Source organism: Gavialis gangeticus, unplaced genomic scaffold, assembly GCF_001723915.1.
Source record: "Gavialis gangeticus isolate Ggan-Ray unplaced genomic scaffold, GavGan_comp1, whole genome shotgun sequence".
Classification (NCBI taxonomy): domain Eukaryota; kingdom Metazoa; phylum Chordata; order Crocodylia; family Gavialidae; genus Gavialis; species Gavialis gangeticus.
In genome coordinates this window covers 2,600,871-2,619,891 of record NW_017729034.1, presented here as the reverse complement: position 1 = coordinate 2,619,891, position 19,021 = coordinate 2,600,871, and the positions used below count along the sequence as shown (strand labels likewise).

The 19,021-nt window shown below is 43.7% G+C and overlaps 1 protein-coding gene and 1 long non-coding RNA gene across 4 annotated transcripts in view; one reads left to right on the top strand and one right to left on the bottom strand.

Moving 5' to 3' along the window:
• LOC109304312 overlaps positions 1–12,624 on the bottom strand; it is a 35,970-nt gene extending 23,346 nt beyond the window's left edge. Inside the window, exon 1 of the long non-coding RNA XR_002099346.1 lies at positions 12,321–12,624. This is a non-coding gene — a long non-coding RNA (uncharacterized LOC109304312). The remainder of the gene's footprint in view (positions 1–12,320) is intronic.
• Positions 1–19,021, top strand: part of NME7 (NME/NM23 family member 7) — a 194,191-nt gene that overhangs the window by 94,073 nt on the left and 81,097 nt on the right. For all 3 annotated transcript variants that reach the window (XM_019526785.1, XM_019526786.1, XM_019526783.1), the window contains exons 8-9: positions 14,092–14,156; positions 16,839–16,907. In XM_019526785.1, coding sequence (XP_019382330.1) covers positions 14,092–14,156; positions 16,839–16,907 — 134 coding nt within the window. The remainder of the gene's footprint in view (positions 1–14,091; positions 14,157–16,838; positions 16,908–19,021) is intronic.

The window sequence follows — 19,021 nt, the reverse complement described above, 5'->3', positions numbered from 1 at the left end:
TGGTTAAATTTGCAGTTCTTCCAGAGTGGGTGCATGTTTATAGTTGAATTACATTAGTGAGGTAATTAAAATAAAATAGTAAATGAACAAAGACCTTTGCTGAATGCAATACTCTATTTAAGTTATAGTTCCGTTTACTGTAATGATATCACATTATACACTCTGTGCTGAGAAATGTTGAGTCCCCTCATCACATAATTATTTTTAATACTTGATATTCAAGTGTGACCACAGCTAGATGATTCAGTTTTTTCAGTCCACAGCCTTCAGGGGCAGGAGAACAAAGAGGAGCAATATCCAAAGTTTAATAACATGTCCCCACTCTCATGTGTAAAACTATTTATATAGAGAATAGATATTGTCACTCCTGATATTTCATAGATCTTCCTCAAGCCATCAGTAGGCCCCACAATAGACTGTCACAAAAGTATAAGAAGAAGGATAGGATGTGGCAATAGTGGTCTCCAGGCCTTTGGCTTCTCACGTGGGATGTCAGGACAGTTTGCTACACAAAGCATTTTCTTAAGAAAGCATCTTGCATTTGCTACTGATAAAGAGAAAGTTACCTCTACAAGGCCTTGTATAGTATCTGCTACTGATAGATACCCTTGCTATGCAGCCAAGACACAGAAACTCTCTCCTCATACAGAACTGACATCAACAGTAGCCTGGACTGTGTTTGTATATAGTATAAATGTTTGATGGGGGACAACAAAAAGTAGTTTTATCACAGCAAAATTGGCAGATACCTGAAACTGAGTTTGAAAGTTACAGAGCTTAGGGCCTGAGCCAGGCTGTTAAGAATTTTAAGACATTTTACCCAGTGAAGCTCCAGCTACGCTTTTAATGAGATATCAGGTGTCTCTTATCCCTGTTAGTGTCTCTTGACCATCTGCATGCCTTTCCCCTATTTTCTGGATTTGCCTTGTCATTGAAGGATAAATCCTGCCCCATTTCCACCAATGTTGAGAGTCTTGGGAAGCTCAAGAATTAATGTGGTCCCACTGAGTGTGGATGTTGTGGGGGGCAGGGGCATTCTGGAAGGTTACACAGAATTGGTATGCTTGCCTGGGTGAGGTGGAGCCCATTTTTGCAGATGGAGCTTGGGTTGAGTTTAGGAAATCAGCTCAACCACTTTAGTCATTTCTCTTGTTCCATGGAAGGGCTGGGAAGGTGGAAGGCTAACTGTTACTCAGCTAAACTGGAAGGTGTTGTTTTATTTTACGTAGGTGAATTATATTATTGAATGGTGAGATTCAGTAACAGTTTCTTGTGAGACCTACCCAGGCTTTTCATCTCCTCCGTGTTCTCTCCACTGTCTCTCTTAATACAGATGCCAGAGATGCTAGAGCCTACCTAGAGAGCTTATGAGATTTTAGAGACTGGATTGAGAAACTGTCCAAAAGCTTGAGGAGAGGCAGGAATTTGGAACTGAGGAAGAACAGAGTTGCAAGGGCCCTGGTGGCACCTTCTCTTACCCTTAAATTGGAGTAGCATATGCAGCACAGAGCTATTTCTGTTCTGCTACTGGACAGTGAAGGTTCCCTCAGGTCAAATGAGGCAGGCTTCTCTCCAGTGGTCAGTCCAGTTCACTGGGGATATCTCAGTGGGGAGAGAAATTTGACTTCTTAGACCTGTCCTCTTGTCTCCTCCTCTTAGGTCCTTTCTAAGCCTGTATCCCTTTTACAGATAATTAACCAGAACATCACAGAACACCATCTTCTCCTGTTACCTTACATCAGGGGTATCAAACATATGGACTGCAGGCTATTTTATGCGGTCCTCTGGTAGTCTGGTGGTCTACCAGAAGTGTACTGCCCTTCAGCTCTGCACTGCCACATACCCCTGACATTGCTGACCGGCCAGAGCTCCATGCCTCCAGGCAGCATAGAGCCAGGAGTGTTTGGCTGCACAAATACAACTCTGCAGTCTTATGCCTCCAATTTTCTGTCACTGCCTGGCAGCACAAAGCTCTAACTGGACTGCAGTGCCAGGGGTGTGCAGCAGCATGGGTTCAGGAATGTGTGGCTGCATGGAAATGCATTCATGCCGTGCAAAACTGGGGATATGCATCTGCAAGGAGCCAGGAGCATGCAGTGGCATGGAGTTCTGACCAAACACAGCTCCGCACTGTTGCACACATCCAACTCTACCCCTGCCTGGCCAGAGCTCTGTGCAGCCACATGCCCATGGCTCTGAGCTGCATGAATGCATGTCTTTACAACTACACTCCCCCTGGACTGTGTTGCTTTCTGGCCTGGACTCACACTGCTGTCTGAATGCGGCCCCATGGATCCAGCTCAGGAGGGGACCCCATGTGGTCTGTATCTGTCTGGGGTCCCAGGCCGGGTTTTGCCATCCCTGCTTTAGATCCAAGTGCCACCTTCAATTGCCTCATCCTACTGTGATGAAAGGACCGATTGCAAAGAGCTGCACACTTATATGAAAGTGGCTGCTGAGTGCCTCACTTCTGAATTACCAGACTCCTTTTTACAATTCTAGCTCTAAAGTTGCAGTACATTTGGCTCCTGAAGATTTTGCTGCTGTTTGAGGTCAGCACTGTGTGTTCTTTGGAGATTGTTGGCATCCCTACAGTGCCTCCCTGTGCACTCTCCTGCAGCACTGGGGCAGAAGAGAAGCATAATAGAGGGGATATGAGCTCCACTGAGAAAGGGGTATGTATACAGAAGGAGCAAGAAGAGAATTCAGGCCCAAGGAACAGAGAAAAGTAATTCCCTTTCCCCTCTGCTTGTAACCTGTACTCAGAGATACCTGAGAAATTATGGGTGCGTGCACAGCAGCATCTTTCACATGCTAGAAGTAGGTAACAAGACAGTCACATGGTGCACCATCATTCATGAAGCTACCTGCAGGAGAGGGTGAGATTTTGCAAGCAGGCAATTTGCCGCTTTGCATAGAGAATCAACATTCCTAATGAGAGGTGTCACTCCTCCCTGCCCCTTCTCCAAACACTTTTAAAGGGACAGGGTGAGTGTGCCTAGAAATATGGCAGAAAGTAAATGAAATCCTGCAGAGCCATTCGTCAGGGTATGCAACGTAACAGCGGGGGGACCCTGGGGAGGCACAGCAGGGTTTCAGATGGCAGGGAGAGATCTGATTTGGGTTGCACATGGTTTTTCATTTTGAGCATCTAAAAATAAACTTTTCCTCATTTCTCCCTCTGCTTTCCAGGCTTCAAAGACCATTATCTAATTTCCATGAACCTAATCAGCTTGCTCCATGTGTACAATTACATGCAGTTGTGCTATAGCACTTCAGTGCTTGAGTTTACAGAGAGCTTTCCAGCAATATTGGATGGAGCTTTTGATTTGAGATTTGCTTTCTGACCCTTTTTTTCCAACTGGGGATTTAGTTCCCTCACTACAGATTCCATTTCCCAACATATCCTTGCCAAAAAATGGCATGTTTTCCCCCTTTCTGGAAGTTACATTCCAGCTTAACCAAGCTAGGGAACTTTTCCCTGAACTGAGTAGTTATCAGAAGGCTGAATCTCATCACTAGTTTATACCATGTTCATTTTAGGACAGTGTCTTTTCTTAGCAGCTGACTGATTACAGTAGATCATTTATGCAGCTCCTATCCAGTGACAAAGCAGTGGAAAATCTGTATTGCTTTTATCTCTGGACTCACTGATCCACTCCTGACTGGAATAAAGAAACATTGGTTGCTAGGCAGCTGAAAGCACCAGTACCTAGCAACCGTAGTACCTGCCGCAGCCACATGATGCAGTGATCAAAAGCATGTGATAAGTAGTGCAAGCCAGAGCTTTGTAAATGTCTGCCAGGATGCAAAGAAACCCTTGGGGCCACATAAAGGGTTGCCTAAAGTTAGCTGAAGTGTAACTTCAGTTGCCAAGCATGATGATAACGTGAGGGGGTGGAGGTGTGGGTCTGGGGGACAGTGTCATGGGCAACAAATGGATGTGTGTCTTAAAAGAAAATTAATGAAGGGTTTTTCAGCACTGTGCTGGGGCCCAGTACACTACCCCTGAAGGACATAGTGCTTCCCAGCATCCTCTACTGACTCTTTCTTTAGCAGAGTCTAAGAGCTGTGTTGGCTGAGTGGGAGAGATGGATGACAGGAGAGTTGGAAGGAACATCATTGCACTTAGGGGCTTTGAAAAAGTGGTGATGAGGTGTCTGTCCTTTTTCTGAGAAGGGTTTGGAACGGCATCCTGTGGGTGGGTGTAGCAAAAGGAAAGTGCATGATTGCCCCATGGAAAGATGTAGTCTTTGTGGAAGTGTGCTAGAAGTGGGAATGTCTTGTGATGTAGGGAGTCTGATCACTTGCTTTTCTGTCAGAACCCCTGAAAATCATGTGACATTTCCTTGTAAGGTCTCTTTTCAGCCAAGGAAGACAGTAGCTAGGAAGCTCAGTTCCTGAACCAATTGATTGGGTGGTTGGGGCAATGTTCAAAAGGTAGGAGAAGAGAGCCATATACTTCTTCCTGTTTGCTTGGAGGCTAGGGACTGAAAGCACAAGTGCCGTATGTGGGCATGTGTAGACAAAATGGGGGCCCTAAATTGAAGCGGTGGGTTTTTAAAAACACCACTTCAATTTTGGGCGAAGTAAACCACTGTGTCATGCACACACCCATGCACCTACCTGCCTCTCAGGTGGTGGGGAGGGGAGGGCAAGCTGCCAGTGGGTGGAGTGGTCGGGGTGGGGGGGGGGTTCCCACTACGGCAGCAGTGCCCCCCTCCCCCCAGGCAACACCTGCCTGCAGGCACCTGTCTCAGGCAGTCCCGTGGGGGGCACTGCAGTAGCAGAGGGAGGCACCAGGCTCCCACATAGCTCAGGCAGGCAGGCTCCAAGGAAAATGCAGGCAGGCTCCACTGCCAGGCAGGCAGGCTCTGGGCTGCTGCCAGGCTTCCTGCATGGGCTTCCTGCAGAGCCGCTGAGCTGCATGAAGCCCAGTGCTTCACTCCATGGGGCAGCAAATGAGAACTTGGAGGAGGAGTTTTAGTTTGCAGCACCCCAAGTCACATAAGGCACAGTACTCCGCCGAATTTGGTACAGCGGCTGGAGTTACTGTGCAATACACTGGTGATGCATGCAAACACCAGCACCATTAAAGTGGTGCAAAAGCACTTAACCTGCTTTAAAATGTTGTGCCCACATGCCCCTCATTTTGTCTACACTGTGACTGCAGGCCTCCTGGATTTAAGAGTTCCCCTGTGTCCTGTGAGGTATTAATGTGGTCCTGACAGAGTTGACAACAGCTGCATTAAAGCCACCAAATATCTTTGGTCTTCTTAAATTTCTTAAATGGAAAATCATTTCCCGGTGCCAGCATTTTATGTCCCTGAATTTCAGGTCTGAGTGGCCAGACCATCTTTTTCTCAGTTTTACAAAGATAATCTGGTTTCTTAAATGTTCAGCCTTGTTTCTTTCCTAAGGCAGTGACAGATTCCCACCTTTGTATGCTGCCCATCTTGCCAGCGCTTTCCCATGCCTCATGTCTACTTTGTGCATCACATGGAAAACCTTTCATCTGGAAGGGATTAAAGCACTTCAGAGGCGATCTCCTCTCTAGTGCCCATGTGGCGGGGGGGAGTTCCCGTAGATTTGGCTTGAGGCATGTTGGCAGATACGTGTAGAAAGAGTCGTTCTTTCTGTCCCACACTGGCAAAGTAAAGTATGAAAGAAATGCATTAATTTTCTAAGGCTGTCCAGCACTTTCACCTGCACTAAAATTCACTAGAAAATTACAAATGTAAAGTTCAGAAAGCCAAGCTAACCTAAATTCATGCATGCAGTGTCTTCTGTAGTCAAAGGACAGTTAATCAGATGCAATATGACATCTAGATTCCGGGCTAACAAGCAAGAAGAAATTATAACACTTATCGCTGTCCCTGGGGTGGTGGGTGTAAACTGTAATCTGTACAGGGCTCTATCAGGGAGTTTTGTAAACTAGAGTGGTAGTCCCTGCAAGGAACATTAATCAGTTTCAGAAAAGGTCAGGACAATTAGGATCAAATTCTGAAAGTATTGGTTAAATGAGAGTTAGCTGAAGTGTATAATTTTATAAAGATCCAGATATAGACCTGGATGAAAATGCATGGCCATTTAACTTGCAGGTTGATCACTGTGAATTTGATCACAGTAAGCTTGTGTTTATTCATTGTTGTTTTGTAGTTATAGTGATCTACCACTCGGTTGTTAATTCAAGGAAGATTGTCCTTCCTTTGAAGGTCTCGCAGTCTAAAGGGTTTGAGGGGCAAATGGATAAAAATTAGGGAGAAGGGAACAGTTGAAAAAGTAGAAAAAAAATACCACATAACTAACAGTGTTATCTTTGTAGTACCTTGATATTGAATTTGACGGAGACCTCTGCAATCAAGCTGTAACAGCTACATCCAAGCCAGTAGGAGTAGTGAAACTCAAGATTCCTCAACATTTCTGTTCTGAAGAGGAGGCAGGGTTTGTGGGGGGAGGGGAAAGTAATACAACTGGCTGAGATTTTTAAATGCACCACAACTGTTGATCACAAAGTTCAGGGTCTCAGGGCAACAATAGCTCGGCCCTTTGTACATATAAGTAATGTCTTATCTATTGCTTTCTATAGGCTTAACTTTGCCCCTTCATGCATTTGTAAAATATGGCCTAGTTGTATTTGCTGTAGGAACTGGAATTTGGAATTTCTTGATGTCTTAGAATCTCATGGCACCATATTTTTCACTTAATGCCGTAAAAATGGACAAGAAAATAAAAATAGCAAGAAAACAAAGGCCCAAAAGCTGGGGTTAAAAGTTGGCCATACACTTTACTTGACTATGTAAATTGTTTAAAAAATGGAATTACCCAAGGGCTGTCTCTGAGAGCAAAGTAGTTAGCAAAGCACCGGGGGTGAAATTCTGGCTCTGCTAAAGTCAAACCCTGGCTAAATTGAATCAGTCTTGTCATGGACTTCACCGGGGGCAGGATTTCACCCCGGAGCCTTTAAAACCAGAAATGCCGGGGTGTGGTTAAAAGGTCATCGCACTTGGGGTAACTGGGATTCCAAAAGAAGATCTCTGGGGGTGGCAAGCTTTCCCAAGAGCAGGGTAGCTCCCCAGATCTCCAGGGCTGTCAGGACTTTCCTGCACTTGTGTTAAAATGTGAGCTGTTTAAAAAAAGAACGCAGCAGATTCTTGGTTTGGAGCCCCTCAACAACTTTAATCCCAGTCCTTGGTGTGAATGTTATTGCAATGGGATTCTTCACTTGATCTGAGACAGAAAGACCGAGAAGCAGCCTTGGAGACCATGATGTCTTCTTCAGCTGAGGAGATGATCTGCTGGGGGGGGAAAAAAAAGAGAACATATTTGGTTTCTCTAATATTGAAACATTCCCTCATCCCCACAATGAAGTGGGTATCAATATTACCTTCACTTAAGAGATGCAGAGGTTTAAACAGAAAGGGTGAGCCTTATTTTATTTTATTTGAGTAATTCCCTCCTCCAAAAAGAAATCAAACTTAGGAATGCTATACGAAACAGAAATTTGGTTTCAAGAACATGTGGAAATAGAGGCTACTTAAGCAGTATAGTGAGGGATCACAGACGAAGTGTGTGTTTAGAAGGATGGAGGGTTTGGAGAAGGAGGAGAAAGGAACACTTTATCTGTTTAAATACTGTTTCAAAACAAGAGACCATATACTTGGCAGCCAGCAAATGTGCAGTTATCCCTCTTGAGCTATGGAACTGTTGCTTATTGGGAGAGAGAGGTCACCAGTGTAAAAATGTCCAGATTACATTTGTATCCTAATAATTCCAGCCCTCCCTCCCCCCCTTCTTTTTTAGTGAGCTGAAAGTGAGTGAAAAGAAAGTGAAGGTGAAATTAGAAAGGGGCATACCTGTCACAATTCAGGAAAACAAGCATCTGTACCAGTAATAAGGAGTGCATCACAGGTTATTTTTCTTTTAAAGAAGGCAGAGCATGTCTTTCTCATTCAGGACTGGGTGCATGCCAAGTTTAAAAGGTCTGTTTTGAGCTTTCAAAGTGAGAGCATGTTTCTTAAATAGGCACATGTTGGTAATATTTTTTTAAAAGGTCAAATAATTCAAAACTAGATGAATGGACTTTTATAGAAATTGAGTCTCTCTCATCTGAGGAAAAAGATGCTGTCTGGATTCAGAGTTCAAAAAAAAATTAATGCCCGCAGTATATTTTGCATTAATGATGAGTATGTGTTACAAGCAGGTCAATTAGAAATACATTGGATTAATTTTTTTTCAACATTTCTATATTGTATCTTGATGATTTGGTATTGCCATGATGAAATTTTAAAAAGTTCAAAATATTACACTGAGAAAGGAGAAGTCAGATGCCAAAGTATAAAATGGGTAACTAACTGGCTAGGCAACAGTTCTGCAGAAAAGAAGGGATCTGGGCACTGACTATGAGTGAATATCGTGATGCTGTTGCAAAAAAGGCAAACGTCATACTGGGATGCATTATCAGGACTGCCATATGTAAGACACACAGTTACAGTATTTCATTCTAGTGCGTACTGGTGAGGCCTCAGCTAGAATACTTTGCTGGAACCCAGACTGGGGTTCTGTGAAGTTTTGGGCACTCTGCTTTAGCAGAAATGTGGACAAATTGGAGAGTGGGAAGAGGAGAGCTATAAGAATGATGAAAAGTAAAGAAAGCGTGATATGAAGAAAGACTGAAACAATGGGGGTTTTTTAAGCTATGGAGGATATTAGTGTCCAGTATGTAAAAGTCTTAAAGAGAAGTTTGTTGTTATTCTCCGTGTCCACTTTGGGTAGGGAAAGAATTAATTTGCAGCAAAGAAGATTAGGGTTAGACATTAGGAAAAGCTTTCTGACTTTCAGGGTGGATAAGCCTGTCTCTCTGATATATCTTGTGGAAGTACAGACTTTAGTGGAAGTGGATAATGACTAAAACTTATCTTCTTTCTCCTCTGAGTCCATCCTGCCTGTCACTCAGGCCCATAACCTGGACACCATCTCTAAGATATGGCCTTTCCCATTCATCATCCATCCAGCTCAAATTCTCTTCCAGACACAAAGGGAGGAGAGCCTGAGTACTGCAACATTTCTTATTTTTGTCTTGACATGCAGTCATGTCCCTCTCACAGCCACATAAGGCATTTACAGCAAAGAACTTTATCTTCACCTGTCACTTTGTCTGCTGCCCTTCTTTTCACATCCTGCCACTGGCTCCCCCTTCTTTATCACATCATTCTCAAGCTGTTTGTCTCCATTTTTGAGGCTCTCTGGGGGTCTGTGCCTATTTTTTCTGTTCAGTGCTAGTTTTGGCATACAGATCTTGATTACCACCTCCAGTTAACCATAATCACTGCTTTTATCATCCATTTATTACATTTTTGAGCAAATGCTTTCTTCTTATAGTCTCTTTGCATGAAGGGAAAATTTTCTATAAACTTCAGCAGTTACCTCATCGTTACTCAGAGTCCTCCTTAAAGGTGTCAAGAACTTAGCAGCGTGTAGGACATTAGTGGGACTACACCTTGTCATACTGACCAGTATCGTCTCTTTGTTTCCTTGTCTCACTCTCTCACCTGTTTCTATTTTGGGTCTGTCCATTGTCTTCTGTCTTACACTTAAATTGTGAATTCTTTGAGCATGGACTGTCTGTTGATTCCCTGCTTGTATGAAGCCTATCAGATTGGGGTTCTGATTCATGGCCTGGGCTCTAAGACACTATTGCAACAGAAATACATTTCAGGCAGTACTCAATTAGCTTATGGGATTCATGGCCAGAGATTATCAATGAGGCCAAGAGCGCAGGAATGAAAACAACGTATATTTATATGAGTATTCCAAGTTACGTAAGAAAGATTTAAGAAGTAAAATTGAAGTTTGGAAGAAGTTGAAAGCCTTTTTCTTCAGGGGATAAGCTGGCTATGACTGGAATGAGTTAGAAAGAAAGGTCTTCTATAAGGAAGTCCTGTCTTAGCTCCTGACTGGAGGGTTTCTTCTATGTTACTCTGAAACACGGAGCCAGTCAGAACATTCTTTACTAATATATTCTGTTTTGTTATAGGCGTATTGCTTTTGGGAGACCCAGGCTAGTGTCTCTTCTTTCCAGTTTAGAATAACTGGGATGAACTTTGTTCTGCATCAGGCAGAGCAAGGACTCAAACCTGAGGCTTCAGTATCTCAGACCCAGTGTCTCACCAGAAAATAAAGAGCTAGACACTGACACTCATACCCTTGCCTACCTACACCTGTCCCATCTCACTTGCCAGCACAATTCTATTTTCATAAAAATATTTGAAAGGGTTTTATTTCATCTCAAGTGTGAAACAAAAGCCAACTCTGAAACCTCAAAAGTTGCTGCAGAACGGAGTGGTCTTCTGGTCAGTTTTACTTGAAACTTCTCAAGCTGTCTGCTTCTGGATATTAAATGTAGACTAGACAGACCATCAGTGTGATTCAATATAGTAGTTCTTATGTCCCTAAGCAGAAACCATTTTTGCTCCCATTACTGTTTTCCTATTCCAAGCTGTACCTTTTAACTAATGGCACAGCACTATGTTGAGAAAGTACAAAGGAGGCAATTAGGACAGACAGCTGTCTGACTGATGAAACAATCTTCCACCTAATCTAAGTAGCTTTTCACATAAAGGCCATTAACTGGGAGGACACACAAAAAGGAGGAAGTAAAGGGAGCTTTGTATCTTTAATCATGCCTGTCCAGAACTGGGCTACTGATTAGTGGATCTGGGGATTGACAATTAACCATGGGCTCCCATAAAACTGTGTTGTATTTATAGCATTTTATCCTGCTCAATATCTTTCCTACTCTTCACTGCTTTACTATTAAATATGATTTAATAATGATTGTTTATCACAAGGCAGAAAATAGTTGAAACCTGCTGCTTTCCATGAGATCTAGCACCTCATCTTTTCACTTGATTAAAATGTGCTGCAAGATTATCCGTCCAGTTTTTAGTGCCTAGTAACCCAATGCTGTCTTGGAGACATAAAGCTTTCCTTCTCAGTTTTTTTGCTGAAGGTTATTTGTTATGCATATTTGTTAGGATTAGTATACAATTCCTCCTGTTGTATTTAGTAATGCCTGTGATTTCTTTTGTACGTTGTCACTGAGAATTAATCCTAACTAGTACCTAATCTTCAGCTTTGTTTGGCTTCCTGTAATCACATTTTAAAGATGCACTTTCTCTTTATGAGGGTCCTTAAAAAGTACCTCACTTTGCTGTTGATCTGGATGTTAAGGATTAAAATGGTAAACTTTAAAAGAAAAAAAAGGTTGCTGTAAGATGCTGAAATACATTTATCAAATTAGCACCTTCTTCCCTCACTCCTTACCCTCCCCAGAGCACATGATCTTTGCCAGGACTACGATTGGCTGAAACCCAAAGCAACTCCCTCCTCACCCTCTGCCTAACCGTGGCTTTTAGCTATTCTTGCTCAAGGGTACCATTTATTTGTTTGTTGTCTGGTCAGAGTAGGCAAGTGGAAGCCAGGATTCTAGAGGCATTTATACAAATGCCCTGGGAGTGAGGGAATGCCACTGGAAAGCACCCAGAGTTTCTACAAATACTCCTAGAGCTGCTCTAATTGAAGCGCCCAAAGCATCTTGTATATCAGCATCCCCACACTGAAAAATGGTGGTGGGGGTGCTTTTACTAAACTCATTGAACCATGCTCCAGCAGACTCCGTTAACTGAATCTGCTCCAACACGCTGTAACTACAGCACATCAGAGCAGCCTCGCTGTTTGTGTATAGGTGCCGTAGGGTTCTAGGCCAATCTCTGCTAATGATTTGCATATCAGACCATTGGCAAATCACTTACTCTCCCAAGGGCCTCAACTCCTACCTCTGTGAAGCACAGATATTATCCCTTTTAGAAAAGCATAGCGATCCTTGTTATCTGTTTGCAAAGTGCTCAGAGCTCCTCTGCTATAGAAGTGCTATGGTGAAATGAATAGTGTTGGGCCTATTTTCTTAAATGTTTTAGCAATGAGTGCAAGAGGCAAGGATTTTTTGGAGTGATATCTTATTAGACCAACTACATTCTTTTTACAATTATGAAGATTTTTTTTTTATGAGCCGCATTTAACATTGGTGAGGATTAAAGTTCAGTGGAGAGCAGATCAATTTTACTGAGAGGCCAGATGTGCAAGGAATATTTTAATTAAATGTAGACTGTGCCAGCCAGCTGATTGGGTGGCTGACCCTTCTGCACTGATGAAATTTAAAGCCAAGGTTTGTAGCCACCAGAGAAACAGCAACTGTCTCATCTCAAGCAGCTTCGGCTGGTCAAAGATCAAGAAATTTATTCCCATTTCTTTGTTCCTACCTTTTCTCTTCACTGGCTCCTACTGCCTGCAGGTTGTAGAGGTTTATGGGATGGAATAACTCTCCACTTCTGTGGCTGCCTTGAACATGCAAGATGTTGGATGAAGAAGGGGTAATAAATCCCTGCCCTGATTGACCTTGGTCAAGTCGTGTAGGGCAGTGGTTCTTAATTGGTAGCCTGAAGAGCTGACATGGTTGGGCTGACCCTCCTACAGTGTTCCCCGGGTGCCAGGCAGCATTGTGGTGAGACTTTGGGCTGCTTAGTTCATATTACTGCCCACACAGGAAGCAGCAGAGCTACCTTTGTGCAGGCTAATTAGTCGGCCTTTCAGCAGAGCTAATTAGCCCAGGGACAGTGCTGCATAAAGGTAGCCATTTCTGATTCTGTTCTGGACCTAGCATGTGCAGAGCTAACTTAGATATCTCTGCAACGTGTCTGGCCAGAGGACCACAGGGGGGTGGGGATGTCAGGTGAGGGATCAGGGGATGGTCATGAGTTTGTATATGTGAGCCACTGATTTTTAATGCATGCCTTCCCTAGCTGTAAAATGAAGATCACAGTCCTCCTTTACCTCATAGTTGAAGCCCTGAGGATATGCTCATTACAGATCACTAGTTGCTCAGATACTAGATTACAGGGGGCCATATAAGTAACTGGAGTAGTAAGGCAGGCATGCTCCAGAGATCTGGGTTCTCTTTCAGATTCTGCTGTAGATTTCCTATGCAAACTTTATGAGGTCACTTTACCTCTATGAATCTTCCTCATTGACAAAATAGGGATATAGTTGGCCAACTTCAAAGGAGTGTTGCGAGACAAAAATCATTCTAAATACCAAATTTCTGTTTTGCTTATATCCAAAAGCCCAAATAACTGCTATGGCCAAATGTTAAAACCTCGTTTTCCTCTCAATGACAATAATAAGCAATATTTTTCGAAGATTTTTGGAGAGCTCACAACCACAGAAATCTTTCTAAAATAATTTCTGTTGACCCTAATAAGATAATGCAAGGAAACCTGGGTTGTTTGTGCTATTCTTTGTCACATGTAAATCAAGTTGGGGAGGAACCCCCCATCTTTCCAAATTTATATGAAGCTACCACCAACACTTTAACATGATGCAAAGGTTAGTGCTGCTATACTGTATAAATCACTAGGCCCTGTACACTTAAGGCTTAGTGCACAGGAATCTGAATATTACTCAGTTATTCTCTTATCCATCAAGTTCATTCTATACAGTGCTAAAAAATCTTCCACACTGGAAAACAGATAATGTAAGTATGTAATGACCAGTAGTAAAATCCCTGCCTTATTGAAATTAATAGTTCTGTCAGACTGTAGCAAGTCTGTGGTTTCACCTCATGAGAAATGTTTCACCTTGAATAGCAGCACAGCAGAAGACCTGTGTTTTTAGCATTTTGGGTTTGATGTTTTTGTGCTCAGTAAGCCTCAGCTTTTGTATCTCCTGTTTTCTCCTTGTTGATTTCAGCAAGACAAGGATTTTACCAATACGTTTTTGCAGAGATATATGAACAATGTTATTCTAACAACTGAATGAAGGTTGAAGTAGAGAGCCCCTTCCCAGGGTAGAGCACAGTTTTTAAAAGATCAGGTTTATGAACTGTCCTCTGCTCAACATTTCAGCCCCAAACGTAACACAAATGCTGTGTTTTGGCAGGAAAACACAGAGCTTTAGTAAGTAACTGCTGTACCTATGTTATGTAAAGTTCATTCATTATTAAGTGTGGGTTTTTTTTTCTCTGTGTGTACACAGGGCTCCCTGGAAAGATTATAAAAGCCATCCTTGATGAAGGATTTGAGATCTCAGCTTTGCAGATGGTAGGCATGCTTTTGTGCATTTTGTATGTCCAATGCAGTGCTGCATGGTGATTTTTATAAAGAGAGTGGCAAACACAGCTTGCAAAACTGGGAATATGGGCTGTCATAATAGAGATGTGCAATGGGGGGATATTCACTTGTCTCCCCTCACAGCAACAGTCTGGAGAGGGTTGATGAAGGGTCTAAGTACCTCCAACCTGTGACTAAGCAGCTAGAAACAGCTGCTGTGAACAACTGCTCCCCAGGTGTGTGGAGAGGCTTTAGTAATCTAGGTTGAGAGAAGCTATGTTCAGATAGATAAATACACTGCCAAGCAGTGAAGTTAGGAATCTTCAAGAGCTAGGATGGAGAAGTTTTCTCCCATTTAAATCAGTATCTCTGGCTTGTACCCAGAGTTGGGCCTGTAGTCTGCACCTTCCCTCCCCTGCAGAAAGGAGTAAAGACCCAGAGAAGAAGGGATCACTAACTGAAGAGGCCCACAACTGGGCATATGGCCCACTTGACTTGTGGGCCACAACTCTGTTCTCTCCTTTCATTAAGAGGAGTTGGGGTCCTTAAATTGTACAGAGTGAAGGGGTCATAAGTGACAAAAGACAAACTGGTATACCACACCTGGCTATATTAAACTACCCCATTGATATGATGTGAGCCTGGCTGGGAAGGAAAACATCTGTGGTTCAGAAGTAATTCAAACTTCATAGCTTATTTGCTCATTCACTGGGACTGCAACTAAGAGAACCAACTTTTAGCAAATTGAGATGATGGGTTTTTTGATCCCATCATTTTGGAATATGGAATACAGTTAAGGTGAGAAAAGAAACTGTGTTTTATGGCATGCAGTTTACTTAAAGTCTTGTCAACATGCTAAACTTACTATATCTGGTGCCCTCAAGTGCACCTTACTGCTCTGCACAAGCTATTTTCTGAGCCAGAAGAAGCATTGGAGCATCTGCACGGGCTGCTTGTCACTGCTGAGTTACTGTGCCATTTAGCAATGCCCCCGGCTAGTTACTAGGGCTATGTGAAGCTTCGGGTGCTGATTCAATTTGGAGGACATTCAGCCCGATTCGGCAGCTGAATCTCCAAATCCAAATTGAATCAGGAGACCCATAAAAAGGTCTGATTCGATTTGAAGCTCTCTGAAAAGATTTAGAAAGCTTCAGAGATTCAGGTAGACCCTGCTCACTGCTGCAGGGAGCTGGACCCAGACTCTGTGCTGATAAGTAGGGGGTGGGGGAAGGGGAGCTGGAGGAGATGGGAGGGGACCATGGGGGGACCCCCACCAGCCCCCATCTCCTGCCTGCTCCCCCCAGCCTCCCTGAGTGCCCCTGACCCCTGCCCTGTCTCCCAGCCCCCACCCCACCATGGCTGCCCTGCCTGGCCCAGTGCCCGGTTCTTTTTGGGGGGGGGGGAAGACCCCACTCACCAGCTGTTGCAGCAGCCTCGGGGCTTCTGGGGGCTCATGGCAGAACCCCCCCCACAGTGCAGGTCAGTGGGGAGCAGTGAGGATTGCCCCCTGCCTGGCAGCAGCTGGTGAGTGGGGGCTTTTATTTTTAAAGTGCCGGGAGCTGGGGTTGGGAGTGCAGGCAGGGGATGGGGGCTCATAACAGAGCTCCCCATGCAGTGTGGAGGCAGTGGGGATTGCCTCCCTGCCTGGCAGGAGCCAGTGAGTTCAGGGCTTTTTTTGCTTTTTTTTTTAAAGAGTAGGGAGCTGGGGCCTGGGCAGGGCAGCCATTGCAGGGGCTGGGAGGGTGGGCGGGGGATGGGGCCTGTCCGATTTGACAGCAGCTGAATCTCTGAATTGGATTTGGCCGAATCGTTTGGGATAGTGATTCAAATCATTGTCCCCCAAATTGGCCAAATCCAAAACAAATACTAGCCGCTTCTCACAGGTCTGCTACTTAGCTTACCTACATGGCTTTTTGATTGTGGTTGCACTGCTTTCAGTTTAGGGGCGGTGGTGTATTCCTGCTGCTCCAGGAATTGTATGAGAAGCAAGTTTTGTTTGGTAATACCATTTACTGGACCAATCGTATACTTGAGAGAGATGTTAGATAAATTCTCACAAAACAACCTACTTCTATTAACTTCTATGTGCTCCACAAGCTTGCTGTTATTTTTCTTTTTTTTAAATGGCCATTCTCATTTAACTAATGAGTTAAACAAAAGTAAAAGTTTTTAGCTTAGGCTGTATCTGTTGCATATTGTGCCCAAAAGCTTGTTCAAAATCTTTCCCAAATATATGGTTGGTCCATAAAAGATTTTTCCAAACAGATCTTGCTTCCCTCAGTTTAAAAGCCAGTGCAGAGTGTTTGAGGGTCCCAAAATCAGGTGGGGTAAGTTACCACCTAAGTGAGGCCTTAGAGAGTCATCTGCCAACTTCAGGGACAAAATATATTTGTTCCTTTTTGGTTGTTGGAAGTGTGAGCTAGGACCTATTCTGCCTCTTGTATCACCAACTACCTGCTTGCAAACACTATGCTACATACTCAGTCATCGAAAGCCATCCTTATAATCATAGGGAAGGCACCCCAAAACTTTAGGGATTATGTTAAATGATTATGGAGGTTTTTGGGGGGTGAGGGGTTGGTCATTTTTAAGCACCCTTCCTTATCTTCCAGTCCTGTTCCCCCTTTCCGCCAAGACAGATGGGCTAAGATTTTCATTCTTTTCTTTATGCAGTTCAACTTGGAGCGTGCCACTGTGGAAGAGTTCTATGAGATTTACAAAGGTGTTGTTGCTGAATACACTGTAAGTGTTAACTAGAAAATAATCCATTAAAAATATACAAGATAGTTAATGGAGAGGGAGTCACCTCTCCAAACAGGGATAGGTTTCCATCAGGAATCCAATTTTGACCATCCCTCACTTTGTTCAGAATGAATCAGTCCATCTGAAATTCTGCATGACGGAGTAGTCTCAGAGAGGAGAGTATTTTGCCAAGGTATGTCTGAAGCACAGATTAGAAAAAACAGAACTGAGCTATTTTGTTTTTGGTAAAACGGTCTTGTTTTTACAGTAATGTCTTGTTTTTGTATTTTTTGCTGAACTCTTAGAACTGGCTTGGATGTGAACGGATTTTTTTATGATGGTTAGGTGGTTAACTTTTAGGTCTTTTGCTCTTACTTCGGTGAGCCTCAGAGAAATCTTGGAATGTCAAGTATGCATTGTAACCTCAGTAGGGTTGGGTGGTTGCGTATATTGTAATGCCTTGCGATGCCAATGCAATCCATCAAGCAGTGGCACAGAATGTAGTAAGCCATTTTCTAAACAAGTGGTTCTCAAGTCTTTTAGACTCAAGCCATCCTTCGTTAGACTTAGGGCACCCCTCCATAATTTTGTGAATTGAGCAGCTCCCCATTTCAAAAACAGATTTAGTAATTGTAGTGCTTTCTTCTTTGCAGAGGGCCCAGGCAGTGGGAACAGGAGAGCAGCTAGGCAGGAAGAGTGAACCTGTGTGTGCTCTTATCTGGTTATCTCCTTACACTTCCTGCAGCACCCTTGAAAAAGTGTCATGGTACCCCAGGGTACCTTGCACCCTGGTTGAGAATCATTAAACTAAAGAATTTAACTTCATAGCCACCTTGTGAAGTATATAACTTACCCCAATTTTGAGAGACATATTAAGGTACTAATTCTCCAGGTAGATGTGGCTGTGTTGACTTTGATTCCTGGTACAGTCCCATTTATTTCAGTAGGACTTCACAAACATGTAAACATACCTCAGGGTGACCTCTCTGGACATTCAGAAGAGAATGGAGAGCTCTAGGAGGTCTCCTCTCAGAGCCCAGTACTTTAAACAACAAGCCAAGGGAAGACCTGATGGCAGGGCGAGTGTGTGTCACAGAACTCAGATATGGAAACATCTGGCCTGGTATTTTAATACAAGATGTGTAGATCCAGGATTTAAAAAAGAGGGGTGCAGCATAGCCGGAAGTTGGGTTGAGACAGCTGGAGATATCAGAGGAGAGTGAGTTGAGCAGGAAACAGAGACCCATGCAGCACCATTGCTACTATGTCTGGCAGAGCCCAGCACAGATGCTCCCTGCATCCCATAGCTGGAGTAGGGCAAGAACACCTCTTTTCTTCCCCACCCCCAGTGTGATCCAAAAGTGGGGTGCCACCAGATCACTGTGCCCACTCTGGATCTGCCCCTGCCTACAGGTATCCTATCAAACTGTAACTGCTTTTCCATCTGATGCAGCAGTTTCAGGCAAATAGTAACCCAGGCTGTTTTGCACAGTTCAGTCTGAGAGTTAACAAAGAGGGGGAGATTGAATGTAAAATGTTGAGGCAATGAAAATGAAGAAGGTTATTTTTCAGAGCAGGTATGAGATCAGGTTTGGGGCTGGGGTTCTTAGGAACTGACTTTATATGTCAAGTATGTTGTGAAGCAGAGTTAAGGAAAAATTAGTCATGATGGCAAGAGGTTTGGAAAATGCACTTGGTCCAGTGGTAGAGAGAGAGTGTCAGGCCCCTTCTACACATTACAGGTATCACACATTTAACAGGTTAGCTGGTATAACTACATGCAAAGTAGCTATCACTCCATAAAAAGCTCCAACCAGCTATGAAGTTAGACCACAAAAATGTGTATTAACTTTATAACTGGTTGCTATCGAGCTTTCATTTGCACATGTAGTAGAGCCTCCCCTGCAGCTGGGAGCCTCATCAGCTGATGGGGCTGCCAATAGGCCTGTGCAAAGTGGCTAGTATTCGCTTCGGATTCAGCTGATTCAGGGGACAGTGATTCAGTTTGGTGATTCAAATCACTGTCCCAAATCGATTCAGCCATATCACACAGGCCCATCCCCTGCTTGTTCTCCCAGCCCTGCAATGGCTGCCCCATCCACCCCAGCTCCCGG